The sequence below is a fragment of the Frieseomelitta varia genome, unplaced genomic scaffold (assembly GCF_011392965.1).
Source record: "Frieseomelitta varia isolate USP_RPSP 00005682 unplaced genomic scaffold, Fvar_1.2 scaffold_212, whole genome shotgun sequence".
In the NCBI taxonomy this organism is placed as follows: domain Eukaryota; kingdom Metazoa; phylum Arthropoda; class Insecta; order Hymenoptera; family Apidae; genus Frieseomelitta; species Frieseomelitta varia.
This window is the reverse complement of record NW_025109884.1, coordinates 405,425-429,018: the sequence shown is the minus strand read 5'-3', so window position 1 is coordinate 429,018 and position 23,594 is coordinate 405,425. Positions and strand designations below refer to the sequence as shown.

Below are 23,594 nucleotides of genomic sequence, written 5' to 3'. Positions count from 1 at the left end.
TCGATTATTACGTTACGTCATACATTCGTGCTTTTCCTTTTCAGTGAAAGCTATCGATTTATTCTGAAACTTTTCAAACATGATGTATGTATATATATATATATATGAAATGTGTATTTTCTTTTGTATACTGTACGTAAGATAATATTTTCATCTAAAAAGTTTGAAGATCTTTCGAAAATCGTGAATTGCAATTGACAGTTAGGAATTCGATATGTTGATCGAAGCAAACAATTTCGAGATGGTCAGTTGATCGAAGAATGGCGTACGGGATGGTTCGATTCATTGCCAGCTCGCGACACGTTTCCAAAAATTTCGGTCAAAATTAACGAGAGGAAATGTTTCGACAATACGAAGTATAGTGAATTCCGGTGGCAGTGATTAATAGAAAAAAGTTTGCGAACACTTACTGAAATGATGCTGGCAACATGCTGGAAACGTTTTTTCCGGAAGCTAACCTGTTGAAATCCAGACGCCGGTAAGCTGTTGAGGTAAGCTGTTTTCTCGAATACGAGTAATATTTTAGTATAAATAATCATTGGAAAATTTGGAATTTTCTTCTGCAAGAAGATGTGTAACGATCTGAAATATTTTTTTAATACCATTTATCCTTTTGACAAAAGCAAGCTACCAATGTTTTCGAATGAGATAATCGAATCAAACAAATTGGAATGAATAATGGAAGAGAGACAATTTCATACCAAGCAGTGAATGGTGTAGTGACATTAATAGTACAAAAACCCATAAAGACGACTAAAAATTCTGGATAACACGATTAACAAAGTTAAAATGTTTGCCTAGGGAACAGGGTTAGAAATAGAAAAATAATTAGAATTGGACAGCCGTATAATTAGCACATATAAATTGTATATTTCGAGCTTTATGAAGCACTATATTTTATTAAAATAATAATATTATTTATTTAAAATATACGAAGCTCTATATTCTTCCCTGTTCTCGCTTAAATCGAGCAGTGTACAACAAAATATTGGGAAATATTTAGAAGAGGAAAACATAACGTTGGACATGTGTATGTGCATGCTGAAATGATGATAGACATTGGACCAAGGTTAATTCGGTGATTTGTTTTCTCACACGTAGTCCTCGACGTAAAGTCACAGTTCGAGCGCACAGGACAGATCAAAATCAGGTCACGAAGCCGATTTTCATTGTTTTCATCGTGACAGAGACCGCGCGTGGAAGGAACGTCTCTGAAAGGAGATGCGGTTTATCGTTTTAGCACAGCGGGAGAATGTGGCACGTTACATGCAGTGCAAGGTAATAGGAATGTCAGCTCCATATTACAACGCGTGTCTAGCGGGGAGCATTGTGTTTGTAGGAATGCGTATCGCGCAAGCCACGCTTTCTAAGTGTTTTCGAACTTCCATTTCCACGTGCGCGTATCATGTAACCGGTTGCGAAACGCATTCGCGAGTTTCCTCGAAAAATTAATTAAATCTTCGTGACCCGATGAAATATCAGAGGCAGCTGGATTGTGAATTTGTCGAGGAATTCCTTTTCTATTTCTAGATAAATTTAATTGGTATGTGCTATGTACAGCACACAATGTGCATATATTTGTAGGATTTCTGATGCATATTCGAATTGATAATTGATTAACAACGCTTTCTATTGTTCTAGTTTGATGAGCACTCTAGATAGAACACGTTTTACATACGTTGAGGAATGTACAGTGAATCGTGAGACTATTTGAACACTTGTGGAAACATATGAATATGTTACATATTGTTATCTAATAGATACATTGGGACGAAAATCAATATTAAATTAATACAAGTACACTGTTAGATATATTATTCAACTATATTATGTGAAATAACACTGTTAGATATATTATTCAACTATATTATGTGTGTTTGTTATTTCCTTATTATTGTATAATTTTGCAAAATTATACGTTTTATATACAAGTTCTTTGTATGATACATTTTAAGTTGGTTTTAAATTCAATATGAGTGGCAATTGCGTTTTATTATAATAACAAAATTTCAATAACAAAGTTTTTTATATTCATGATTCAAGATTCCTGCAGTAAGTGTTGGAATAGTTTTGTAAGTTACTCTAAGTTTTCAACTGGAAAAGATTTAATAGCGACTAACAGTGTATATTACATTACACCTGTTTTTCTTATTTAGTCATAAAATGGTGAGACTGGTTCGTGGCTCTTGGACATGTTGTACAGCCTCGAAAATAGTAGTAAATTTTCATAACGGGACTGGTTTGTCGTCCTAATTAACGCTGAGACAATACTCCCTGAGAAAAGTGTCTCGAAACGATGCTTGTGTCATAAACCAATTTTATATTCTTTTATAAAATTAATAACATTCAAATTCTTCAATTTTCACCTTAAGATTAGACTGATCGTTATAATTAACTAGAAGGTCTAATCATTATAAAATTCAATTCTAAAATTTAGATTTAAAAAGAAAACACAATCGAGCATCGTTTTAAGATATACTTTTATTTATCTGTACAAGGTAGAACCTTGTGTTTGTCTAATACTCTCTTAGGAAATAATAGTCTAATATTCTCTTGATTTTCGTCCCAATAAAAGACTCTGTAACCAGAGTCTTTCTGCACAATTGAAATAATATTATGAAACACTTTGCAAGTTTACAAAATATAAATATATATCAGTAGGCAATTAGTGCAATAAGAACACGTGAAGTCTTCAAAAATAAATGTTAAAAACACAAGTTATTTAATTATTCTGTCCAACTAAATTGCAAACGCGAATTTGATTAAATTGTGTAACCTGTCGATACGTTAATATTATTAGTTGATACGGTGCCAAGAATCCGGTGGTCCCAAGAATCCCCACTGTATATCTCAAAACTGACGCGTGTTATTGTTCTAGGAAACCAATGTCAAACTCAAGACGATTCACAGCTTCCTTGTACACGGATCATGTTTGCACTTACTGTTGGTACAAGAAGGAACGTTTAAGGGACAGAATGTTTGACGATTATGGTAGAACGTACGCTTGACCTGTCAACGTAGTTATCCACTGTTTTTCCGCGGGGCATTTGCATAATTGCTCGGTCTTGATGATAATCACAGCGCACCGGCGCATCCGCGTCTCACTTTCATGCTAATGAAACGCAATTCGCTTTCGTGACTAGCTCACGGTGTGTTTATCTGTTTATCCATCGGCCATGCGATCAGGATGCGCTCCGCGACGTAGAAATATTAACTGCGACTCCTAGGGAGAGACTGGAAGGCGGTGGTTCCCGCGAGTCTTATCTCCACCACGGGCGAATTTCATAATACGGCTGAGACTGTTATCACGCGGAACTGTCTTTCATTATGTTCCCTTTTCTGATGGGGACTGTATACATGGAAAATTTAATTGAACGAAGTGACTTACGAATGTACGGTTGGTTCTTGATCCTTTTTAATTTGCCTCTTGATCTCTCTTAATTAGCTTCTTTAATATGTGCCTTAAAATAGTTAGACTGAAGGAGTGTGATTAAGTTTCACAAACTGAAGAAAAATTCACTAAACAACAAAGTGCAATTGATAATTCTGAATGTTTATGGGAGAAAGAAGAAAATCCATTGTAGCACAAATTCACCAAATCACAATATCAAGAAAACTATCAAGTAACATCAAGAAAAAAAAAATTGGAAATCCAATATCTACATCCACCATCCTACCTATCGAATTGATCTAAATACCAATTTATCTAAGAGAATAGTCTTCAACTGATTGAGATTCTGTTGCGCAGGATATTCTGAAGAATCGCCAGCGAATCTTGAGTTCTTTTCTCAATCTGAGAGCGTGTTTCTCTCCCCCTCCTCCCCCCGCTGGCTGGGACACTTTTTATTTCAGAAACGTCACGTTGCATGGCAACAAGATGCACCAGTCTCCCCGATCGGCTGGGCACATCCTAGCGGTCAGTGCAACATAACTGCACTTACTGCCGGCTCCTCGGGCTACACAACGCATTACTGTATATATCCCTGATGTGCACCATATATCAGAGTCTCTCAAATCGAAGTCGTCTTTTCTTTCTTTCTTTCTTTCTTTTTTCTTCGCCTGGTTCTCCATGCTGCCACAACGGTTGGCAGCGCCAGGCAAATCGTGCAAGAATTTGAAAGAAGAGCTTGCGGAGGAGTTAATGAACGTCGAAGCTTGCTGGACGTTGAGTCCAACGGTGATAACTTTCGATCTGCGAGGAGCTTTGATACAGCGCCACCGAGATTAGGAGATTCTTCGGGCCAGGAAGTTAACGGTAACAAGAGGATCTTTCGCCTTAAAATAAATTAATTGAACGACTTGATCATAATGTTAATCGTGTGGTAAATCAGCCATTGAAGTTTTGACCTATATTTAACAGCTGTGGCAGCCTTGAGCCGTTGTTAGTTAAATTGGTTTAATTAGGTCTAATCTGTATTGGAAGCCGTTGCAACGATTGAAAATTATGGTAGAGCTTAATTATGCAGAAGGAGGATGCGCGGAGGCACCTGTTGAAATATCTGGAGAAGAGTGAATGTAGGTTAACTGTGTGACAAACGTAAAACATGCAAGAGGCACAGGAAGGAGTTGCGTAAATTACAGCACGGAGAAGACTGAAGAGATTTGAAGATATTAGATATATATTTTTGAAGAGATTTGCAATCTTCAATTTACTAAAGTATCTTTCAGATCAAATTTCAGCACCTATGTATACCTGGGATTGGATTGCAACAGATGAATATATATCATAATCTATAAACCATCAATTTTCTTCTATTCTCAAGACAATTGGAAAATGAAAAAAACGATAAAACAAATTGTCTAATGTAAGAGAATCGAATTAATTGTTGTGTGTTTCATTTGTAGAACAATAAGCAGCGACCAGAGAATGATAAACGACACATATATGAAAAGCACGGAGGAGTGAAGAAGACACTGATAGACACCTGTGTCAGGGGATCGGACCGAAAGGAAGTGCATTCCGCGTGAATTTTCTGCTGCCAAGTCTATCCGTTAGACGCCGAATGAATAATTCATTGGGAAGAGAGCCCAGGCTCTTGAATCATCGACGCCACAAGCCAATGAATCCAGCTTGTCTGAGAATCGTTTTATGATAATTGGTTGTTAGCGGCGATCGTGCTCCTCTCAGACCGGTTTGATGTTAATCAGAACAACAATACGATGGAATTAGATCGCGAGAAGAATCTACGTTTTCCAAAGAGAATCGCGTGTATACACGCGATAATACCACAATTAATAATGATTTCAATTTCATGCACGGATGTGCAGGCGAAGAAGTGAAATGGGAAATTAATTTTTTTTTGACAGGATGACAGGACGTGATCTTGATGATTTACTTACGCGTCGAGAGTTAGCTAGGTTTTTGCTACGAGGAAAGAGCCACCTATCGCTTATATATATATATTTACCTTTTATTATTATTATATCCAATTTGTTATTGTAATTTACTTGCATTCTCTCTTCTGTTAATGCTGCCATGCCAGTAGTATCAAGATAAACGCGTGAAGCTTAGATAATAGGGAAGAAGAAGAAGAAGAGAACTCGTATATAATTGGATTTTGTTTATAATTGGACTTAGAAAGGCGTAGGGTAGAAGAAATTAGATGCAAGGATGTTGCCTTAGACAAATTACGAGGGACACAATAATGGCAAAGAAGAAAAGAAGATATGAATTCATTTTCGTTCGACGCTTGATGATTATAAGAGAATATGACACAGTACACAAGTTTTTTTTATAAAGAACAAACGCTATAACTGTGATCAATATTTCTGAAATATCTCAAGAGAATGTTAAATGAATATACTTAATATCGGATCTGAACAAAGGCAATATTTTCTTCTAATAATAATCAAGTAATACTATTACTTTTAACGTGAGATCTAGTTAGTTTTCATCATGATATTTATGGATTTTAATATTTCAAAAAGAAGACTCAATAGCTACACACAGGGTATGAAACACACTATAAGTATACTATATTACATTTTATAAGAGAACGTATTATCCAAGAATAGTCAGGAATCATAAAACTACGTGACAATAACAACAACAATAATAATAATTTTATTTATTCCGTACAACTATCAGTCTAATCTCAAAGGGAACAGTTTGTATGCAAAGACTTATGGAAGAAAGAGAAAGTATAGTGAAGCTAACAGTGCTAGATGAATAACCAAGATCGCCCAAGCAAGGAGCAAAAGTAGAAAAAAAATGAAGCAACGCGGTGCAATTACGACTGAGCAGCTTAAACGAGTAGGATTGAGAGAGAGAGGCGTAAACGAAGCGAATAATTAATCTTTTTTATCGACGGTGTGTTGCACAATTCTGAGAGAAAAACCGTTCTCCCATCGTGGCCTCCAGGCGAAAAGTGGCCAGAATCTGAAAGTGACGATTACACGAGCACGTTGTTAAGTCTGGTCTCGTTGCCTCTGTTTGAAAATTCGAATCGGCTGGCGATTCTCGGCTCGGTTGATTCTCGATTCGAGAATCGCAATCGCGACGCCGATTCGGCGCCACGTACGATACCTGATGGTGTTCTATGGGGAATTCATAAGGAGTCTCGTCTCAATGCAACACGTCAATACAATATTCAAAAGCTTGGCTTGTTTGATCGCTGGTTATTTATACCATCGTCAGGTTGCGAACAGGCGCAGAGAAATTGGAGAAAATGTCGCATGAATTCAGTGTGGTCTTTATTCAAGAATGATCAGGAGCCATAAAATCGGTTTCCATTGCAATTGTCGACCTGAACGTAAAGAAGAAAATGACCTTGGTTCTCCTTCATTTTCTTGCTCTTCTCTAAAGTCACAAGTTAATGATAAAATTTCGTATAACAATGTGATCCAAGTAATCTCAAAATCTGTAAAATTTCACGTGTTCAGATTCACGTGTTCAATTGTAACACAATTGAGAAGGAATTGCAATGAAAATGTAAAAAATATATATATATGCACGGGCAAAGTGGAGGTGAAGCAAGGCTGGACGCAATTTAAAAAAAAAAAAGAAAGAAACCGCGTCGAACTTATGCGGGATCGTGGCTGGAAGCCGGTGGCCCCGTAATTTTCGTGGGGGTCATTATCACCGGGCGCACTTGCGCTCGAGGAAAGATTCTGAACGCAGCCTTCAGTACAGTTATAACTCCGCCACGGGTCTGACGTCTCTCTCTCGTCGCCTCTGACAATCGGCTGGCAGTCGCGGTTCCGCTCGGTTCCAAGCCACGTCCGGACCTATCTCCTCCATCATTTCGATGAAACACCATAAACCAGACTATTGAATCTCCTCCTTACATTTTCCCAATATATATATCCAATGTTATCGTTCAAAGTGATTGCGAAATTATTATTCAAATTCCGTTTGATTCGTGAAAGTAGTAAGATAATAAACATACACGTATAGATAAAGTCGAATAAATCAGATAACTGATAGAAGGTACTGTGATTTTGTTCAGGTCGATGTACGTGAGAAAGTGACCAAGTGCCAGGAGACATAAGGATGGACAGAGTGTGCGCTGGTAGTCAGTTATGAGGTAACAGAGCGAAGAACAGAGAGATATAAGTGCGTGTGTGATAGGGAGAGAAAGGGAGAGAAAGAGGCAAAGATGTTGTGCTTGAAGAAGCGAAGGACCTACAGCTTCACGCAGGGTGTCTGCACGGAGCTACCTAGGCGAACGAAGGAAGAGAATCATCGGTACGAGAGGCCCTTGAACATGGCTATTACGACACTGCCGCGTAAGAACAGGTGAGTCACGGTTTTCCTATTTTATTTGACTGCGCGCTGTGTCCAATCTGATTTGTCATAGGAAAGACTAGCGAAATATCTTCAGGATTGAGTGATCCTTCAGGATCTATGCTTGTTATTTCAACAACAGGTGGACGCGATGAATTGGAAAGAACTTTTGAGTTTTTTTCTTTTTGTTACATAATTTTGACTGCTTGTAAATGCTTTGTAGCATTTTTTTTAGGTACTTTGGATACTTATAAATTTAATTCTAAGTTAGATATTCAGATAATACAGTACTTCAAGTATTGTGGACATTGCGAGAGTTTTAGATATTTACTTTGGAACAGTTTCAGATAATAGCTTTCCAGAAAGTATTTCATATTCTCAGATATTAAGATATATGATCTGTATATATTCAGATGCTCAAGCATTGTAGATATACTTTGAATGTTATAGATTAGGATAGTTTAGAATGTTCTCAGGGTACTCTAGAAAGTACTTAATATAGTTGATAACTAGTTAGTCATACAGTTATTCACTATTCATATGTACTCCAGATAATCAACTACTGAAATTTTCATTTATTTTATTATTGTTTTTTTTTTAACTAATTATTTCGAATATTATGAACAACGTGGATGGTTTGGGTACTTTAAACTTTTAGATATTTCAAACACTTTGATGAAATACTCGAGACAAGCAAACGTGCAGCTTGAGTAATCATAAACATATGTAAAATGAATGGAATATCATAGACATTTAAATATTTGCCTGTCACATTTTCTAATGCTACAGCTACTTTTTTTTTTTTTTTGGATTCTTTGATTCTTCAAAATGTAACACATCGAAGCACGTTTTAGATATTTCAAGTGTTTTTTTCACAATAACAGGCTGCTCCGAGAGTAGTTTCAGAGTACTGAAACGTTTTCGTTCAGATTTCTGGCTGGTGGAGAGCTCAAGAAAAGTAAGTCGTAACGCGAAGGTCGACCGGAGGTAAAAGTAGGTATCGTTCGATACTGTTGAACAAGTGGAATAACTTCCTACGCGCGAAACCGATGGAACGATTCCCGATTCGCCCTCAGGATGTTGCGCCCTGCGCTTGTCCATGAAACGTAGCCACGTGTGACGGTGCAACGCTACACGCGTGTGGGAAGCGGTGTTTCCTTTTAATCAGAAACTGTTTCCCTTTTAGGATGGTGCTGCACTGTTGCGCCAATCTTATTATCATTCTGTTCTCAGCTACTGTTGAGATCGTTTACCTCACTGTTATGTTCAATCACAGTTCCATTCAAGTAAATTGGTCCTATGACAATTGGTGAGATATTCGAGTTGTGCCAGATTGGAAAATCAAAAGATACTTGTAGCGTCGTTGTAATATTTCAGTTTTTCAATTTTCAGTATTATTCCATAAATGGAGTAATAACGTGAGATCATAGATTTTACAAATTGGAAGACTCTTAGAGTACCTGATTTATCTTCAGAGATACCACAATCTTTTGGATATCAGAGTATGTTTCTACTTATTTGATGAAAAATTAATGTTCGTAGATGGGTTATCATGGGAGATCATTGATGATTCTTGGAGTATCTGATTCAGGATGATGAAAATTTAATGTCCATAGATGGAGTATCATGCAAGATTGCAGATCTAACAAATTGGGAGATTCTTGACACGATATAATAATGTGATGTTAAACCGAGGTCAGAGTATCTTATCATACGCCTGAGAATAATTAATATTCATAGATGAAATGTATCATGGATCTTGTGAATCATAAGAACCTTGGGATGTCAGATCAGGCTATTCTTCTGTTATCAAAATATCCTGAGAAGAATTGCAATATAAATATGAGAAATTCTATGAAAAGTCAAGCCTTGTGAAATGTAGAAAATTGGTTGTTTTGATCATTCTGGTAGTTGTGGCGTTAACGTAGCTAGTTACAGTGACCGCGCGTGGAAAGATCCGCAAAAGGTGAATTTGAATACGTCGATTAGCCGCCGCTACCGTTAGAGATGGAAGAAAAAGACAAGAGCGCGAATCATAATTGTGATATTATTAACGTTGCGTAAGTTATTAGTCGGTTTTTATCTTCAACGCCAGCCAAGCTGTGTTCCCAAGGTGAAACGAAGTATTCCTGCGTTCGAAGGACGTGCATTCTTGATGATTCTCCAAGATTAAATGATCATCCTCCGTTTCGTCTCACTGATTTCTCTTTATTTGTTCAAGTCAAGAAATACATGGTCGTTTTATAGTGGAATATTTCACAATGTTTTTGTGCACCTCGCCTTTTCCATGAAAGTGAAAAGATGCATTTTTAATGTGAGATTTATTTAGAAGGTAACTTAATTGGAAAGGCGATATAATTTATTTTAATAATCAAGCACTAAATTGTTTAGATTAGAAAGTACATTTTGTAATAAGTAATTCATTTACATTTGTTTCAGTGTTGGGATTAAAAAGAAAAACATTTTACAATGTTAGTTCATGTATCTCTTCATTTCTTTGCATTTAATTGAAGTACACAGAAAATCTTGACTGTACAAAGATTGAAGAACAGACATCTTCTGATTTCTACAAGAGTGAAAAGTTTCATTTTCAGCCGAGGTTCATTGAGAATAATGTTTCTAGAAGCAACAGTGATTCTACTCCTGGTTGAAAAATAATTATAAAAGCTCATTGAAATGCTAGTTTCAATCTCGTCGTGTTGAGAGATTTCCATCAGGATATTTTGCTGCTTTATGAGAGAAAGTTACCATCTATAAGCGAATAATACTAATCGAATTTACGTCTGGAACGGCATGAAAGTATCAGATTGTAGGTTTACATATCACATGATATCATGCAAAAGAATTTCCAAGAGGTATCCAATCCTATCTCTGATAAACGTTCAATGTGAAATTACTACACACCTTTTCAAAAAATTTTCTTCCCTAAACACAAACACCCTTCATTATGATGATTGTCAATAATTAATTGTTCTAATGTTCAATCTGTACATCAGATTGTTTATCCTAACACCCGCTAACTAATCACTTTTCACAGTTTGCAACAACTTCATAGCTATTCATGTAAATCGATTCCTCAAACATTTATTACCCAATTATTTAACAAATTGTTAACTAGCTCCTACGCAAAGATAATTGAATCAGTTTTAATTGATATAACTGTGAATTCTGTGATTGCAAGAATTCTGAACAATTGATCTGAAGCAGTTGATCTTTCTTGTTAATCTTCTTCTCAATAGATTTGCATGTAGATCTTTGAACACTACACTTGAAACCTGCGACGACACGTGCTGAAAATGACTTTCAAGAAATCTTGTAAATCTTCTGATTGATCGTTTAGCTCTTGCCATTTAAATCTGGTTCATCTGGTGCTCGTCCCCCTTTTTTTTTTTTCAACGGCCATGCAAGAAGGTCACCGTGAGTCAGAGTATAGCGATTGTGCCTTATCTGGTTATCGTTTCCTTCGTCGTCGGTTTTTCCTAGCTGGAAGTACCTCTGGAATCGTGTCAGCGTACTTAATTACTCGAGAGGCTACAAAGCGGTATCGGTTCTTCTTCGTTGCCCATCTTCTCTCGTTGGTCTATCGCTCATGAAATGGAACAATGGATCTTCACAGTGATTTTGTTAAAAAAAAAAAAAAGAAATGGCCACTTTTTCCTCACACTTCGATTTAACATTGAAACCAAAAATTTCACTTTGTAAAGCATTCTTTTTTCGAAAGTGATCATCAAATCGCTTGTCTTTTGGTAACAAATCACGAAACTGAAATTTATAACATGGAGCATTTGTTGATTTTACTGGAGAACTGCGAGAGGTCAGTTCTTTCCAACGTTTGCGTTTGAAAAGTGAAATTTAAATTCTTTTCTTGTAACTCAGCGTTCGAAATTGAAACGCCGGCATTGCCAATATAAAACAGCCGACAGTGTGTCGAAACGAGGCACGATCGGTTCAAAAAAAATTGGAAAGTTGAACGCAATTAGGGAGCCGCGAATTAGAAAATTGCGATATCAATACTTGATGATATTACGGGGTGTAAACAGTTGAATATATTTCTCGATTGGCTCACGAAAAGCCAATTAAACCAGCCGCCACGTTCGGATGAAATCACTGAAAACCAGGTCAGCTCAGAAATCAGTATCGCCATTTGTTTCAACGATAAAAACACCAATTTCCTTTTTATAGTTGAATCTTCGCTCATCGCATTGAGGAGAAAATTTGGCGATCGTTTCGTCTTTGCCATCTACGATTTCCCCTAAAGATCATCTAGGGTTCCCTAGAAAATTTGAGAAAGAAGCAAAGAAGAGAAGGACAGAGCAAGAAAGAAACTCGTAATTGTGAAATCACGCTCCTCACAGCGGTAACTAACCCAACACGCACCAGTTGCCCAGGAAGATAAGAAATAAGAAGACGTCTCCGAAGACGTCGTGGATAGCGAGTACAAGCATTATTTACCCAGCAAGCAATTACTTACTTACCAAGAGGTGATCGGCGGGTGCACACGCGTGTAAAACACTGGCAACTGGATGCTGCCCGGAGATGGAGCCCGGTAATCGATTGGGAATAGCGGTTCACCGGTGGAAGGGAACGTTAATCTAAGTCCGGCGTGTACCGGCGGCCGGAATTAGTTTACCAGCCGGACAATCGCGCATTAATCTTCCACCTCTGTTGCGTTCGATGGGTTGCGAAGCGAATGCTTCTCCCATTAGGGAGAAACCGGTGATTGTGAGAATTTCTAGCTTTTGGGACCGGCGTGCATCGGCGAAACTGTGCAACAATGGGGATCTCGGGTGAAAGAGGATCTCCGTCTAACTGCACATGAACGACCTTCGGCGAGCACCGTTCACGATTCGCAGGAAACCGCCTTGGGACCAGCGCGGTGGAAAGTTTAGTGCCTGACGAATTGGGTCGAGTGTTAAAAGTAGTATTTATAGCTTTTCATTGTCTTATCGGGGTTTTTCATCCGACCGCCGTCATTGGCGAGGGTCAGTCACTTTTTCTAGAAAACACTGGATTTTCACAGGGAAGCTTGCTTCGTTATTCAATAATACCAGTGAAGATTAGACGACAAAAATCCAATGAGGCTCAGTAAAATTACAAGAATCAAGTGCAAACGTTACTTTTTAGGACCGACCTCGCTCACATCTAGAAGCAATTAGCATACCTCCCTAATTTCGTAACCATAGAATCCAGAACTATGTAAGACCAACGAACAAGGAAAATAGACAGTTAATGTTTTTTGGCAATCGCGCAGCGCGCACAGAAGTTCCAGAGGAATCCATCGACGTACGACAGTTCACGGTTCGACTGTCAAGCTCTCTCTTGAACGACAATCTACGTTCCTCAATCATCCAATACTAGTTTGTCAGATTATCACCATTGTGCAATCAAATTGCATATATAACGAGTATATTAGATATACCAATTCAACTCCAAAACAACTCTCCCTTGAACCAGCTAGCTTTCATTAAAGTTGAAAGACAGCAAGCCACAATCTTATCTGCTCAAATCTGCAATCTGGAGAAGCAACGCTGAATGAAAACCCAGTTGACCGTAGAGTGAAAACGAAACGATACTGGCAATGAAACTGAAATGGAGCTTCAACAAGTAAAAAAAAGTCCAATACAACAATCTGAAGGTATTGAGATTCATCCCAATAGGTAAAAACGGTTCTTCACGTTGGAAGAAGAAGGCAAGAAGCTTGTAGTTGGAACTGTCTCGTTAAGGTTGACTAATGAATAATCAACGAGAGACGAGGGAACGGAGAGCAGTGTTGAAACGGACAAGAGAAACTGGTCGAGTTACGATTTTCACGGGAATCTGGTCCGGCAAAAATCGCGGTTGGACTGCTTTTCTTGTTGGCATGCCGCCGGAGAGCCACGGTGTTAAGGTTACCTAAGCACTTTCTATGCCACAGTCGATGGCCGGTCGCTTTGAAAACGAGCCTCGATTCGGAATGGAAATTATGTCGTCGGCCGCTGTTACGTGGAATGTTGCTCCACGGATAATGAGGAGACCAAGGATATACGTGCACGCTGAAACTGCTCTGTTGTTTCGCTTCATTCACTAGAAGCTCGCTTGCGAAGCCCGCAACTACTTTGAATTATTAACGTGGTCCAGGATTTCGTGGCTGGGCAACGTGCATTTAACGTGATCACCGGTACATGGCAATTCTCGATGATTATGATAATTCGATGGTTGAAACTTTGCACACTGATTATTGGTTTCCTTAAGTTGTGATATTATCAAATTAATTAATTACAGTTAATTGTACGTAGCACGTCGGGTCTTTTAGCTCCTAGGCCGTGATAAAATGATTCAGAATTAACAACTTGAGGGATTTTCTTTTTATCAGAGATCTTGTTACGTTTCTTGTATATCAGGGACAAAAGATGTACACTTTCTGTGTTTTATTGAAGAGGATATGATGCTTACAGCACTATATTCGTCTCTGTATCGTTAAAGGATTGAAAATTGACGTTAAATGAAGTAGATTCGCTTCTTGACATCAGAACTAACACCAGACTTAATTCCACTGTTAGGATTAAGTCTGGTATTAATGCAATAGTCACGGTAGTAATATCCTAGTATTTTGTTTCACGTAGTAGAGCAAATAAGAAACAAATTTCTGCCTACCTAAATTCTTCTGCCTCTCTGTTCATAACAAAGTACAAAGTTGCATAAATATTCCCAGTCGATTCACGGTTATATACATTTACACATATATTGTAAATAATACATTTATAATATAATATCCGGACAAACATCAGCAGTCACATCACGCATCATCGAGTATCTGTTCTGCGAGTGAAAGCGCAGCTATTCACAAGGTAAACAAAATTTCCATCCATCGATACATCCGACCGAGCTTATGGCATAACTTACTCGCTCTCATCTTTCCTCCTAGCAACAAAATGGCCTGGCCCGAGCTTTCCACTACATTAAACCCGTCGTGTATTAACCCGTGCATCATGCCGACTCATCACCTGTTGCTGGCGAATTGGCTGGTGGAAGCGCGACAGTTTTCTAAGACCGGTTGCCAGGAGAGAGAAGAAAAGGCAAGAGGAAAAAGCGGCCGATTTAGAATGGATAGCCGTGTCGGCGACTGGATCTATATTCCCCCCGCGGATCGAGCTGCGTTAACATTGAAGACACGCATCCTTTTGGCACTGGGATGCGTCGACGAGGATGCCCCGCCTAGTCGCGGTGGGACGCGATCCGTGCGTGTACGCAGGCATAGATAGAACGCGTTTCCAATCGTTCAGTTATTCCATCCGCGGCGCCGTCGCGTTTCCGTTCTGACGGGAAGTGATATGAATTCATCGTGGTTCCATCGATCGACTCGCTTGGCGGGAGCATTTCAATCGGACGGCTGCTGCAGGTGTTCGACATTGGTTAGCCGGTCGTTGGAACAGTCGATGAGGTTACGCACAGAGACCACAACGTTGGATGAACGTGACAAATCCATTTTTTCCATGAACCTGTTGAAAGAAGAGTATGGAGTCAGAATCGAAAGTAACAAAAATACATGCTAGATTAGTGAAAATAATTAATTGTAATTTCAACGTGCAGCTGTAAAGTGTGATACACTGATGATTATAATTAATTGTATAATGCAACAATAGGTTTGGGTTAGGTAGAATTTTAAAGCAGGAGAAATGGAAATTGTCGCGATTCGTCCCTCTTGTGGAGTAGACTGGGAACGTTTATTCAAATTTTAATTACTTTTATGAATGGAACAGAAAGAACAGGGTGTATAGTAGGGTAGAAATTTTAAGGCACATCTTTATTTAATATTCATAAATGAGGCTACGAAAATTTCCGAATGTGTAAGAAGACTCTGAATCTTTAATTACTGAGTTCAAAGGAATGTTCATATTGATCATCTTAAAGTCACAAACACTGTGATTCTACATCTTCAGTTGCTTTCAAAGCTTCCGTTGTAATCACGAAAAAGTCAAACATCCTTTGCTTCTTCATTCATGCATTTTCAAAGTTTTGCATAGCAAAACAGCTGGGATCTGATTGCGCAAGAGTCTCGGTGGATCTGGCTAATTACTCGTAATTACGATTAATTACAGGCAGTGATGGCAGGCTCTCTGGCCCAGCTCTGAGAACGACACTGTTCTCAGACAATTTGTTCGGTTGGCACCGAGATTGCATTTCGCGTCCTTTCGAGAATGTCCTCGTTACACACCGTTATCTCGTGCTCCTGCGGATCTCACACGCAGGCTCGACGCCTCAGAAACAACATAACAATGAATTTGTAGAAAGTACACCCGCAGAACAATTTACATGCACGGCGTTTACCTCGCCTCTGGTTGTCGATCTGGCTCTGCCCTGTCCTTTCACTGCCTGTGATTTTCCTGCAATTCGTGTAAGAACGTTGTGCTCCTCGCTTTTCGTTAAGAAACTCACTTGTCCATTCGTGGAATTTCAACTCTTGATCTCGTTGCGTTAGATTAGATTGCTAGAATTGAGCTAGATTAGATTTGAATACATCAAGCTAGATTATATTAAACTTGAAAGAGTTAAAATAAACACATTGCTCATTAAAATTGGGAGAGCAAGTCAGAAATATGCTAATTTTATATTTTTATATACATAATATAAGCTATTGTTCAATATTGATCAGCTTCACGAAGCTCCAAAATTAAGCAAATTGTGAATTTTAAAGGTAAATCTTAGAATGTACTGTCATGTTGTACAAGTAAATTATTCTTGAAAGCCAAATAGAGAAATTGGTACAAAATAGCGTTGCTCAATTTAGCTTGCGAGAGGCTTGTTACATTTTTCCAATTCCTACGCTTTTTCCCTATTTAAGAGCCACATATACCCACACAAACGTCAGCCAGTTGATATGAACGTCGTAAAGGTATTTTCATATTTACGTCAGTAGCCTCTAGGATCCAATAAATCTGTCTTAAGCCGTCGTAATTACATGGCGATGCGATGTGTTAACCGCTGAATTACGATATGCGTACGCACAGGTGGAGGAAATCCGCCTTGAAAGTTGAGTAATAAATCGATGGTGACGAGAGGTCGAGCTCTTCTTCTTCTTCTTCTTGATGGTACCGCGCGACTCGCGTGAAATCGAGAACTGACGAAAATACGTCGGCTCGTGTATGCTCGAATGCAACGCTTATCCAGAGGAGAATCTCTCCCGAACGTTTCGGAAGCGCGGACGGAGCCATGCTTTCTAACTTTTGCCTTGTGAATCGCGCTCCATCGGAAGACGCATGCGAGCCGATAACATCTGTTAGCTGCCCGTCCCCGTTAATGTGAGCGGTGAAAACGGATCTGACTCCTCTGGGTGTCTATCTTTTCCTTAGAATTGCGTTGATCAAGATATCATGCGTTCATCGAAATACAAATCGATACATATTTGGTCGGATGTTTTGATAGTTATGTACGTAGATGTAAATGGGTGTTTCAGTCACTGAGTTGACCTTTAAATATCCAGTGCCTTGCAGTGTTTTGTATTTTCGTCATAATTTTCTAAAAAATGTCATACATCTTTTTCTTAATTATGACCACAAAATAATTGATGAAATTAAACTATGAAATACATTGTATACGTACATAGTGTTGGTTGCTAAACCAATTCCCAACAGATTGGATATTTATTATTAGTCAAAATTTACCTGTAATAAGTATTTTTTGCTCTGATATAGCGAAGCTGATACATTACAATTTTGTAATTATTCGAAATTCTTTCTGTTGCAGGTAACAACTTCTTCTCCTCTTCCTCTAAATTTTAAGTATTAATATTCCGCGAATTCACGGGATCAGAGTTGGGAAATCTATGCATGCGCTGACTGTAATTAAGGTAGGAATGAATTTTATTCATTATGAGGGAGAGACGTGAAATGTGCATACCTCCGTGGCGCTGCAATCATGCTCACAGTTGCGCAGGTCGTGTTGCATGCATCACAGGGGCTCTTTCGTCACGTTTTTACAAATCACTATTATCTTTCCTCTACGAAAAGTAAATTTCATTTATAAATTATACACGTTCTTTAAATTATAATAATGAAGTTAATTAGCGAAGAACAATTGCACATACATATTCTGACAGAATCAGATGAATTAAGTTGATGACTCGAACTTTCCAAGGTTCCCTGGGTTGCTTAACAAACCAAATCCTTCCCTCTTTCATCGCGTTTCCCGAATCGTAACGCGCATAGCTGTTCCTGCATTTTATGTCGATTTTTATATTTCGATTTAGCATAACTCAAGTCATTACTTGCACAATCATCAATCCTAGGAAATTTCGAAGAAAAACTATTCCTCAACGGATAATTTTAATCGGTTAAATTTATGGATTTGAAATTTTGTTCTTCAATTATTATCATTTTATATAATACTTTATATTTTATAAAATATATTATAAATAATATATTTTATAATATTGTACTACCTTAATAGAATCTTTATTCTCTGGTACTTGTTCTCTTCCCTCAAAATGTGTACCTATCAATTCGTATTTTCAAAATTTCGGTTATCCTAAAAAAAAAACTTAAATCGTTAATTAGTATAATTAATTAATATATAAAATTGCAAATAAATTGGTGATTATACACGATGATAGGATACGTGGCTCCACCACACGTTTAAAAGAGGCATGCGCAGAAGCACGTGCCAGGCATGCGCGACCGCAACGAGCAATTCGTGTTGCTTCGATTGTTTGTGTCTCGTGTACGCGGTTCGGTCTTTCGTTCTTCCCTTTTTCTTATCTCTCTCTCGATTGAACAGTGGATTTTCGCCATTCGACCGCAGAGAAAAGAACCCAATGGGAGGGTGTGACGTGCGTACAGCGTGCAGAACCGGCAGTGTAGCAGCTGCCACCGGTGTTTTAGCACGCGACCGTTGCCAACGGTCGTTGTGCATCATGCGTAACCCTCGTACGCACCCTCAGTATATTTTCAAACACGTTCGTGAATAGTGTCGTTCATGTGTCCGTGGAGAAACTGGAGCAAGGATGGGCCTGAAGCTGCGACGATTCTTCAAAATATTCCGGTGAGTCAGATTTCGTATTTCGTCTAACGCCAGAATCAAAATTCATCATTTCCTGAAAATATTTACACATGTATTTATTTTTTCGCAACGTATCTATTGTCCTGTGCCCGGAAACGATAGTTACACAACGAATTGTATCCAATTTTCTACTCATTCAGTCTAATTACGTCGAATTTTTAAGCCAGTCGGTGTGTAAACGCCATTGTAGGTAGATACAATAATGCGCAATTGACTTTTGTCCAGATATACAGATTAGACAAGAAAATATTCATATTTTTCTATATCTGTAATTGTCATTAATCGGTTACAGTTATTTGAAATCAGCAGGGACGAATGAATAGCATTTCAAATTTTTATATAATTTAACAAATGAATGAAATTGATTCCATTACCAATTGTTCTTACTTTCGTTTCGTCAGTTTATATATTTTACTGATATTCATGTGCCTACAGATTGACTGATATGTCCGGATACTTGCGCGTGGTAGTGTAAATACGAGACCTTTAGCGTCGACATTAGCATACATTTCGGTATTATATTTCTCGGTTATGGTACGTTTTTTTTCCCTCCCGTTCGACGACCGGCTTCCAGTGTATACAGTTTCGTGTTCTTCACAGATCGAGAGACTCTCGAATGGAATTACAGTGTCGTAGATTCCGTAAATGAATTGATTTAATTCACATGCCGTGAAATAATTCTTGCGTAAATAAATAGATTACGCGTAGAATTGTATTTTAATTGATCGTATTCTTCGTCATTGTAAATATACTGAATTGTTAACAAAAAGTCTAATGAAACCTCGACTGTGGGATCACGTTGGCGAAAGACTTTCACCCAATTATAAACCCAACAAATATCCCGTAATTCTAAAATAGAAATATAATCGGTTAGGTGGAACCGAAGATTTTACGAGCTCTTAAATACATACATACATCCATCAACGATGAAATTGGCTCTTCGTTGGCGAAACCCTGCGCGTGAATTAAATTTATTTAATTCAAATCAAAGTAACCTGAATTTCGAACAGTTAGAATAAATCTAGAAAGAGGACTCGAGGAACTTACCAAACTCATCGTCATTCGTAAATAAGGCTACAATTTGCATAATGAGTCTCCTCTATCCAACGATTAGAAATAGGGACGTTTTATCGACACCTGCTAGTTAATCCATCTTTTTTTTTTTTCATTCGCATGGTGTATTACGCGTACCGTTATTGAACTACGACCAGTTTCATAGGCGGTTTGACTTACACGAACTAACAATTAAGTGCTAGAGAAAAGTACACGTTGCGCGAAGCTCTTCAGCTTCTCCTTGCTGTTATTAAATCCTTTTGTGGAAACGATTGCAACGATATTCCCGTGACTGATGTTTGAAAATGTAAATGGCGGCCATTATTACTCGTCATTAATTTTCCCTAGAACAAACAAAACGCTGGACGTTGGAATCAGAATAAATCAAATTCTAAAGCAATTTAATTAGATGAATGTTTTCGTCGTTGATGTTAAAAATATAAACGTGAAAAATTTCACATTTTCAGTTCACGAACACGTGATTTAATTTTCTAAGGCGAAGAACAATCGATATCTAATTCGTATCTAGTAACCTTAAAAATGTACCGAGACAATTGCTAGGAAATTAACATTGAAAAGTGTCATATTTCTTTTTATCGTATTCGGTTGCGCGAATCGACTGACGAGTACCGAAGGCACCCGAATGACAGTCGGAAACGGACGACGAAGGGGCGCGAAAATTGCCGAAGTTGCTCGCGCTAAAGCCGTTAACACACGATCAGTAGTAGCCCGTCGATCGAGAAGTGAGGACTGTTTGAATTTTTCTCCCGGCACGTGTGATGCGTATTTCGTATTTCGAGAAAGACATTCGAACTTTGAGTGACATTTAAATCATTGTCATATGTCAGGAATGTGATTGTTTGTCGTGGACCTGGCATAAAAATTGTTGAACTTCTCTCGTTAAGCGTCAAGAGTGTTAGTGAAAGAAACGAAATTTGAATTCGTTGGGGATAACGGTGACTGGAAAATTAACGCGGCAGATCACGTTCAATGACTGTAGAAATGACAACGAGAAATTAATCGTCTGGTAAGTCCCGCAAATCTTTTGAGAACTTCGAATAAAAAGCTCGTTCCTTCTTGTTTCTTTTATATTCTTGGGTGTTAGTTTAACGTTTTGAGGTTAGAATCTTGAATATTTTTCGTTCGAATTATAATCTTATCGACGATTAATATAAGAGGTTTTATTGTCGTTGCTTAATCTTTAGATTGTTTATTTCTACATTGAATGAGTTTCGACTGAAAATGACAAACTATCGAACCTTGAGTTATTTATTTTAATCAAATTTTTCTGAAAATTTTTAATACTTGATACCTATTTTTAATACCTATTCGAATTTGAATAGGAAATAGATTCCGAGGTGAGGTCGAGCTTTGTGTTATGAAATGCAAGAAATGTGAGCCACGCGCGTTATCATAACGACCGCGATATAATTCCATAATGTTGTTTTTTTTCTTCTTTTGATAAAGTACAGTTGACAACGAGTGTACAAAATTAACGAAAATTTAACAAACGCATCAAAATTTCTCAAAACGCGCGAAACGTTGTGTAAATATTGAAGTTATGTTACATCAGATTGAATTTTTTTTTCAAATTAGGGCATTATTTCGCCACTGATAAAGAAAAAATTAATTTTTTACTTCGAAAGATTTTATTCAATCGTAAATATTTTTTTTCATTAACGTAATATAACGCGATATAAAATAACCGGAGATATTGTCTCTTGTCGGCCGCTCAAGGCAGTTTTTCAAATATTTTTTCACCTTATCGGTTCTCGTGAAACGTAGACAATAAACTTTTTCTAATAAATATCAGAGATATTAATCGTCTGACGATCCTTATCACTCTGATAATATTTTTTGCAGTTTCTATTTAGCAGTGCACTAAGATCTCGAGATTCTCGCGATATGTAGTCGAGATATCGCAAAACGAAATTGCACAATGCAAACATGGTAAAGTCGGCCATTACTATTTGAAAATTGTTCTTTGTACAGTCCGGTAATTTGCCTCTCGTAATCTTTCACCATGAAACATATGATTTTTCGTCGTCTTATCTTAATTATTTCGTCGTTTTTCAAATATACGTAAATACAGCACTTGATATATATCCTAATATTATAAAATATTTACACTGAAAAGACTCTCGATAATGTATATGTTATGTTACGTGACAGCTGCAATTCACACAATAAAATTCCAATCGTTTTAACCAAAATCACGTTCTATTTACGTATTCCGACAATTATTTTAACCTGGAATGATAACCAATGCTTTACTTTTCTCCGCTTGTTTATCTTCGTTTGCATCGAGGTTAGCTTCCACGTGATAAACCACGCGATTACGAAATGTATTCACAATCGTTGTATATTGGTTGTGGTTGGAAGGTGAAAGAAAAGAAAAAGAAAGTGGATAAATGGTAGGAAATTTTATTGAAAGAAGAGCAGTCGAATACAATATTGAGAGCGACGGCCGTCGGATTGTTTACACGGCTTAGCATGTGCACCTGAGAGGTTTCCCTTTTAGCACTTCTGAATTTTTTGTCCTAGATTGCAATATTTTCTCTGTTTCAAGTATATTTAAATGTAACGCAGGCGAAAGAAATGATAAGTTTCTTACTTCTTAATCATTTCTATCCAGACGAGTTCAAAAGAAACAGAGAGCGACGAATTATTGTGTACGGTTCGGTCACTCGTTATGGTCCGCAAACCAATTGCCAGCGCAAGGGATTAATCTGTACGTAATCTTATTGATAACGACAATATACGTATTGTAACTATATAGATGATCTTGTAACATGCGATTCGCGTGAAATCATCGCAAGATAGCCCGACGTATGTACATATCTACGAGGCTTTATAAGGTAATTTTCGAGAACGACACAATACGATCGAGGACGAGGCACGCCGAGTTGACGTATCTCCGCAGTTCGGTGAGTTTCACGTCGGTGCTCTTGTTCAGTTTCGTATATAAACAGAAGCGTGCCCGACCTCGGCGCAAGTGTCGTGTTTGACTTTGCCCGAACGTGGTCGTCATCCCTCTCTGTGTTGATTCCCCTCTCTCATCTCCTCTTCCTCGATTTTCGATTGAATTCGACTCTTGCACACGTGCCCCGGCATATTACGTGTAAAATTGGCTTTGCTATGGTCGCTGCTGGGGCAATCCGTTACTCGGCGATGTTTATGACTCGTCGACCGGAATGATAATCATAAAATAGTCCTGGACGCGTTTGTCGGTCCGCCATATTGAATTTGACGCTTTGAACCGCGTCTTATAGACATTAATAGAGTTGAGACACGTTGATTGTTGATATCGTTTCGCGAATTGTCGTTACATCGATAGAGATACACGATGAGAAGATCGCATTTCTGTTGGAAAGTAGCATCGGTAAAATCGAATCTTTGTCGTATATAAAATAATTCGCTGTTGATCTGAGGCAGTGGTTCCCAACTTTTTTTCTCTCTCCTGTACTCCTTGATCAGGCTCTTCATTTATGAGTATATCTCGTCCTCATAAAATCCCATTTATCTCTCAGAAACTTTCACGCACGTCTCTTTTTGTAGATCAAAACTCTGTAACTTTGTTTTCATGTTTTTGTTTCGACTCCTTTTCTTGGCGTTCTCCGCTGTTATCAATATTATCAATTTACAGATTTTATTGGAATTTCAGCGAATCTCCGCGGTTATCGGATGATCATTATCCCGAAATAATTGTCAATCTGATCGTGATTGTTTTGGATAGCAAACGCGTTACGCGAGAAAAATGATTGAAATTAATTTCAATAAG

At 38.0% G+C, this 23,594-nt stretch overlaps 1 protein-coding gene and 1 long non-coding RNA gene across 8 annotated transcripts in view; one reads left to right on the top strand and one right to left on the bottom strand.

Moving 5' to 3' along the window:
* Window positions 1-226: 226 nt before the first annotated feature.
* LOC122527152 overlaps window positions 227-23,594 on the top strand; it is an 84,078-nt gene continuing 60,710 nt past the window's right edge. For 2 of the 6 annotated variants that reach the window (XM_043651079.1, XM_043651080.1), the window contains exon 1: window positions 20,524-20,840. Coding sequence is in view for 4 of the 6 variants with exons in the window: in XM_043651076.1 (XP_043507011.1) it covers window positions 7,599-7,738 (140 nt within the window). In the remaining 2 variants the exon portion in view is untranslated. Of the gene's footprint in view, window positions 492-7,152; window positions 7,739-18,417; window positions 18,743-20,523; window positions 20,841-23,594 lie in introns of those variants that run through there. The other 4 variants (XM_043651076.1, XM_043651084.1, XM_043651077.1 and 1 more) reach the window with 4 other exon arrangements.
* LOC122527160 lies at window positions 15,543-18,001 on the bottom strand. 2 transcript variants are annotated; one of them, XR_006306294.1, is made up of 4 exons: window positions 17,790-18,001; window positions 17,603-17,702; window positions 16,712-17,541; window positions 15,543-16,625 (listed from the first exon to the last, which is right to left on the bottom strand). It is a non-coding gene; the product is annotated as an uncharacterized LOC122527160 (long non-coding RNA). The 2 variants fall into 2 exon arrangements; XR_006306293.1 differs by having other exon boundaries at window positions 15,543-17,541.